The sequence below is a fragment of the Phanerochaete carnosa genome, assembly GCF_000300595.1.
Source record: "Phanerochaete carnosa HHB-10118-sp unplaced genomic scaffold PHACAscaffold_6, whole genome shotgun sequence".
NCBI lineage: Eukaryota > Fungi > Basidiomycota > Agaricomycetes > Polyporales > Phanerochaetaceae > Phanerochaete > Phanerochaete carnosa.
In genome coordinates, this window is record NW_006767633.1 from 2,985,152 (window position 1) to 2,991,411 (window position 6,260).

A 6,260-nucleotide genomic window follows, 5' to 3' on the forward strand; every position below is an offset into this window, starting at 1 on the left:
GCCGTGCGCCTCGTGCAGCACCTGCGCAAGCACCGCGTGCCGATCGCGGTCGCGACGGGCTCGCAGCGCCGCAACTACGTGCAGAAGAGCGCGCACCTCATGGACGTGCTCTTCGGCTGCTTCGAGGGCCGCGTCGTCTGCGCGGACGACGGCCTCGTGCGCCCCGGCCGCGGCAAGCCGTGTCCGGACGTGTTTCTCGTCACGGCGAGGACGTGCCTCGGGAGGGAAGTAGGGGGAGCTGGAAGATGACGACCGCGAAGTAACGGAGGAGCAGAGGGCGGGGCGGAGGGAGGGTCTTGTATTTGAGGATGCTATTCCGGGCGTGCAGGCCGGGAAGAGGGCCGGCATGAATGGTAAGCAAAACGAATCCCTTCTTTTAATCCCGCGATTGACTGAGCAACCGTTCCAGTCGTATGGGTACCTGACCCGAACCTCGTCGCTCTTGGTACGAATGATAACGCAGATGCGACCACATCACTCTCCACTGTTGAGCAACCAGACCAAACACTGAAGACGCTCGAGGATTTCAAGCCCGAGGAATGGGGGCTACCACCATACGACCCATAGATAGATCGATATCACTAAAAATGTACAAATATCAATAGAAATTCGAGAGTCCAGCTAACAAAAGCAACTATAAGGGGGTATCGAGCACGTAAGAAAGTGCAGCCAGTAGCTTATATGGTATCCAAATGACAAGAAGCGGTCCCTGCCTACCCCACAATAATTTACTGGCCCGAGGACTCGCCACCCTCGCCACCCTCAGCATCAGCCTGCCCCTCCTCCCTCTTCGCCTCCGCGTCCTGATCCTGGTTCTCCCTCGCGCGCTTCGCATCCTCCTCGACCACAGCCCTCATGTCCCCCGTCGTGACACCCTCCGCCCCACTCACGCCACTCACGCTGCTCCCCGCACTGCTCGCGCTGCCCGCACTGTCCGCGCGCACGAGCCTCTCGCCCTTCTGCGCCTTGGCCTTCTTGCGCGCCTCCTTCCAGCGCTTCAGGCGCTCGTCGAACGCGTTCAGCGTCGTGACGCGCCCGAGCGCGCCGAGGTTGCGCGGCGACGCGAGGTACGCGTGCAGCACCGGCAGCAGGTCCGCGCGCGGCCGGTACGTCCCCGAGTCGTTGTCGATCACGAGCTCGTACAGCGCCGGGTCGTCCGGCGGGTCCGCCTCGTTGAAGTGCTCGTCTTCGGCCTGTTCGTGCACGTCGTGGGTGCGGCCGTGGTCGTGATCTTGGCCGTGATCTTGGTCGTTATTGTGGTCCCGGTCGTCGGTATGCGTGTTCTCCGCGGGCTCGGGCGCGCCAGGCGACGGATCCTTGGCGGCGGTGCGGTGATACCGCAGGGGGCGCACGAAGAATTCGCCGCTGTATGCGATCTCGATGGTGACGTCTGAGTGCATCGTGTGCTTGCTGAGGAACTCGATGGCCATCTGGTCTCCGGTTTCCTGGACGCCCAAAGTCAGCGTCGATTTAGCAGCAAGAACGCGGTGCATATACTCACAGTAAACCGCCACTCGCCGTCCAGCATGATGACGTACGTGAATATACGGCCATACGTCCCATACGATGTCATGCGGAGGAACTGACGAGCCATGGCGATGGAATCGCTGCTGATCTTCTCGTCTCTTCCGTCCGCGCTGTCCTTGTTCTTCGCGCCTTCTCCGTCTTGCGCTCGGTCCTTCTCCTCGCCCTGCGGGTCCTCATTATCATCTCCAATGACACCCCACACAACATTCTTGTCCCACTTGTAAATCTCCATATGCTGCTTGTGCAGCGTGTGATGCAGAATGAGGCCGCGGATGCCTTTCCGGCGGAACATCGCTTTCACGAAGGGCGCGAAGCCGACATAACGGTGGCGAAGGAGAGAGGGAATTGGTCCCGCGAGCTGCAGACGGTTCGCAACGAATGCGGTGGGTTTGACGAGGGTGTTACGGTCACCGCTGTCCGGAGAGTTGGTCGAGCCGAGCAACTTGCCTATCAGAGGGGAGAAGTGTCGGACGTATTTGCCTGCACGCACGGGAAAGACGTCAGAATTGACCAATCAATAAGAGAAGAGGCAGAGACGTACGGGGCCCAACAGTGTACATGCGCCGGTCCTTCTGGTCCTCCGCTTTGCCCATGACCTCGCAGCGCACCCACAACCGCACCCGGTGCCCGACGTCTCCTCTTGTTAGGACATTCGCCGTGCACGTAAATAGCTTGCTCATGATGCTCCCTCTGCGCTTGTGCACCTTGTATTCCCTGTCGCCCGACCGCCAGCCCTCTGCGAGCACGCCCTCGCCCGCATTCGGCATGCGCAAGACGGTCTTGCCGAGGTCGTCGTCGTAGTTCCCCGGATCCTCGTCGCGTAGCCGCACGGAGAGCAGGAAGCCCGATTGGGGGATGCCGGACACGACCCAGTGCGCATTGAACTCTGGGTCCAGCGTCCGCCGGCACGTCTGGGTGCGGTAGGTGAGCATCTGGGGGATGCCATCGGGCTGTTCCAGACCCTTCTCGGCGGTGAGCGTCGCCTGGAGGTACGGGTCGCAGGACAGGTCGTTGAAGTCGGCGACTGGGACGCTGGTGGCTTTTATGAACGTGATCTTGCAGGTGTAGAGCGTTTCATCAGAGGTCATCTCGTCGAGTTATCGTGCGAGATTAGGGTGTGCCGCACGTCGACAATGTTTTCGAAGATACAGAAAAGAGGTGGGTGTAGATTGGTTGCAAAGGGATATGTGAAGCACGGCGAAGATGCAGCAGCATTTCTAGCCAATTGGTTTCGAGAGAGACGCGATGACGTCTTGGCGGCGGGGGTTATTTATTTTTGTGGAAAGCTCCCCTTCCTATGGCAATCGCCGAGCTACTCCTCACTATCATCACACAGGCGCTCAACGTCTGCGAGCACTGGGGTACTGTGAATAGCGATACATTGATAGAGCGGGCTGACTTGGGTTGGAGATACAAGCGAGTAATTTGTAAAAGCGTTCAGTACTCACCCAGTACGCGACATCATGCGCGGGAAGAATTTCACTGTGGTGAGAGATTGTACATCACCTTCGGTGTCCGACCGGCAAAGCCCGGGCGCGGGCGCGCTACCAGTAGAACGAGACCGCACTCGCACCTCTACTACCACCACCATCTCATTCTACAATGGCAAAATTCAAGTTTATATTATATTACCCGCTTCCTGAGACACCGATTACTGCATTAGCAGAGCGTGAGGATATTCAGACGAGTGACATACAGCAACTTCTCAGAAACGCGAAGCCTCCACTCCCCCATCGACTTGAACGACGTCACTCTCCTCAAGGTATGGACATATACGCTTCGCTTTGGATTAACGCTCACAAGCGACATCAGCCGTCTGACCCGCGGTATACATCTCGCCAGCGCACAGCCCTCTGGGTTACTGAAGTGGATTCAGACTAATTACGAATTTATCGAACACGTCGACAAGCAGATGCGCCGCTTTAGTTCGGTGGCTAAATACTTCCTTCACCCGGAGGAGCGAACCACTGGCCGCAACAACCTGCTTATTGATATCCTTGTAATTTATCCCGAGGGTACGTGTTCTCTGGCTGTCAACCGTGCCTGCAGCTGACGACGCGGACGACGATATAGTCATAGAGGCTATGGACACGCTAGGCAAACTGCCATTAATCCCTTCACGCATCTTGACAAGTGCGCTGTTCTCGACATTTTACAGTATTTTGTCTCCTGACCTTCGTGGTTATGACAGAGTGCTGCGGGGAACGCGACCAGCCCGCGCCACCACCCTCAGATAGCGTCAAGGACGTGTCTGGCATACGGATCGCACTTTGCGGCGCACAGGCAACGGTCCACGGCGGTCGGCCAATAAACAACTATGGTCCGCCCCCTGCTCCGTTCCATCCTGCATTCGCCATGTTTGACCACCATTGACGTCACCTGGATGGCGACGTGGAAGAGCTGATGCCTGATAATTCACTACTTCATCGCACACATAGTTTCGTCCAATCAGCCCCGAGATATATCATACTGACTTTTCCGTCTGGCGTAAATGTTCAAGGCGGTCGTCATTGCGATCAGCTCCATCCAGAAACACTATCTCCGTCTCTTCCGTCTCGAGAGGACGCCGTCGAATCCAGACAACATTGCACATTTATTCCCGTCTCCGGCTCTTCGCGATGGCGACCCGTTCTCGGATCGGCTGGTTTTCGAGTGCAGGCTGTCTCGAGCCAGTGCTCGTTTCATCTTCCCTAGGGGTGCAGGTGATCGAGGAGATTTCCACGACCATGTACGCCCAGGAATGTCCAAGCTATACCCGAGTACCATATCTTCGGGGTCCAGTACGCAAGAGGCGGTCCACGATGATATACGTTCGAGGTTATGTGTCGCATCCATGTCACGCCCAAGTACCGCCGCCGCATTCGCTGCTTCATCTTCGGGTCTATGTCCTCGGTCGAAGTTCTGGTCAACTTTACCCCGCGCTACAACGTCAGGGTCCACCGGATACCGCCTCACGCAGGCTTCACGCCGCGGCTGTACTCGTGCTTGCGAGTGCATGGGGAGCTGTACATGGTCTTGATGGAGTACTTCCCTAGCGAGAATAGTGTGGTACCTCAAGGAAGCAAGCATGTCTCTTCCGCGGTCGCTCTACGCAGACGTCGACACAGCGATCTAAACGCTGCATGAGGCGAGCATTGTTCTTGGCGGCCTCGGTCTACCGAACATCACGTGTGTGCCGGGGTCGGACAGGTCGCCAGAGGCCCGGACGGTCTGCGGGCGAAGCTTGTGGAATTCGGCTGGGCAGGCACCGACGGCGAGGGCAGGTACCCGGCGACTCTGAACCACGGGCTGGACGACTGGACGGGTTCGGACGGTATGAGGTGATGCGCAAGGAGTACGATCTCGCGCAACTTGGGCGAGTACGAGAGGTGTGCAAGTAGTCGCCTGATGTGCGTGCAAGCGTCGTTAGCCTTGGCGATTGCATCTACGTCTTCGCATCCACGCTGTTTCATTCACCTTTGTTGTTGCTCATGGCCTGCATGCTTTTGCCATTCACGTCCGTTGCACGACACGAACGTCGTTTCCGTTTGGACCATGTTTGGCATATCTGTAGTATAATGTAGTATAATGACGACAATATATCTTCCATCGTTCTCTTTCCGCCTGCGTCTTTCCGCTTGCGAGGCCCAACTTGAAACGGCCAGCCTTTCTGCCCGCGTCCCTGGCCGTCTACGGCGTGCAAGCGGCCTTACCATGCCCGACAAGTTAAAGATTCTGATGTTGCATCTTTAGACATGCGCTGCCAGAGGATTGTTGGATGCGGTCGATCGACGTACAAATTAATGTGAGTGGTGTGGAACCTGCGCGGTGCACCATCGCGAATATACACTGAGCGTCAAAAGTAAATGAACACCCACTCGACTCTCTCGTTCTCTGCGACCCCCAAGTTTCAAATATCAGAAATATTTGTGCGAGATGCATCGTACATAAGAACGCTAAATTTGAAAATTTGAAAGCTTAAGTAAACTGCAAGAATGTTATGAAAGGATGGCATCTCAACTCACACTCAAGCTGGCACTTCCGACGGAAGTTTGGCCATGCTCTGCTAAAATACCATGGCCTATGCACCCAAAAAAACTGTGTAGGATGCTTCAACCCTTGCTCCTAGTAACCAGAGGTATCCATAAGGGCATGCTCCCCAGAGCTTCCCAGCTAATAATGGATCTTGGCAGCATTCTTCCTCTCACATTGCCTTCCACTGCTGACTCTCGGCTAGGGACTGAAGGCCCCTATTTTCCACTCAATGAGTCAAAAAAAAAAACCTTGCAAATGATTAGCAGAGTTGTGATCAGGACCTCAAGAGGATGAAGGCAACGCATACACACCTTCCTTGGTGGACCGCTTGCATGTTCCCTCTAAAATGTGCTCCAGAGCATTCTTCTACATGGAGATGGGTGCAATTCAAGAACTATGTTACTTCTTAAGACAGCATACAAGAGATTTGCAAAGGTTTGAAATATGATTGTGGGGATTTACAATGCCGGGATCCAATATACTTGACTGATGCTCTCCGGTTTGTCACTTCCCCAGATAATTTCCTCCTCTCAACCAATTATATGCTTCCTAATAAATTGTATTAGATGACAACTCCCTCCTGTGCTATTCCAAGTCATATCATGGACATCTGAGTGGTGGGGAATGCACATGGACTTCTGGGAGAATATGTAACACTTCCGCTCCTCAAATTTCCAGAGCACGATTTTCTTTCATGTAAAATACCTGAAAGGGTCTCA

At 55.4% G+C, this 6,260-nt stretch overlaps 4 protein-coding genes across 4 annotated transcripts; 3 read left to right on the forward strand and 1 right to left on the reverse strand.

The window, feature by feature from the left end:
- Positions 1-99: 99 nt before the first annotated feature.
- On the forward strand, positions 100-567 carry PHACADRAFT_197213 (uncharacterized protein; the record flags this gene model as incomplete). The annotated part of the gene is made up of 3 exons (XM_007397398.1): positions 100-156; positions 233-353; positions 410-567. The coding sequence occupies 3 exons, from the start codon at positions 100-102 to the stop codon at positions 565-567; spliced, it is 336 nt and encodes a 111-aa protein (XP_007397460.1).
- A 157-nt stretch (positions 568-724) lies between these two features.
- On the reverse strand, positions 725-2,615 carry PHACADRAFT_258875 (uncharacterized protein; the record flags this gene model as incomplete). Its single annotated transcript, XM_007397399.1, has 3 exons — positions 725-1,445; positions 1,502-1,710; positions 2,069-2,615. 3 exons carry the CDS (start codon positions 2,613-2,615, stop codon positions 729-731), a joined length of 1,473 nt encoding a protein of 490 aa, XP_007397461.1. The 3' UTR covers positions 725-728.
- Positions 2,616-3,701: 1,086 nt separating this feature from the next.
- PHACADRAFT_258876 (uncharacterized protein) lies at positions 3,702-3,917 on the forward strand. Its single transcript, XM_007397400.1, has one exon. The coding sequence runs from the start codon at positions 3,712-3,714 to the stop codon at positions 3,898-3,900; it is 189 nt and encodes a 62-aa protein (XP_007397462.1). The 5' UTR covers positions 3,702-3,711; the 3' UTR covers positions 3,901-3,917.
- Positions 3,918-4,311: 394 nt separating this feature from the next.
- Positions 4,312-5,111, forward strand: PHACADRAFT_258877 (uncharacterized protein). The gene has a single exon (XM_007397401.1). The coding sequence runs from the start codon at positions 4,348-4,350 to the stop codon at positions 4,651-4,653; it is 306 nt and encodes a 101-aa protein (XP_007397463.1). The 5' UTR covers positions 4,312-4,347; the 3' UTR covers positions 4,654-5,111.
- The last annotated feature ends 1,149 nt before the right edge of the window (positions 5,112-6,260 follow it).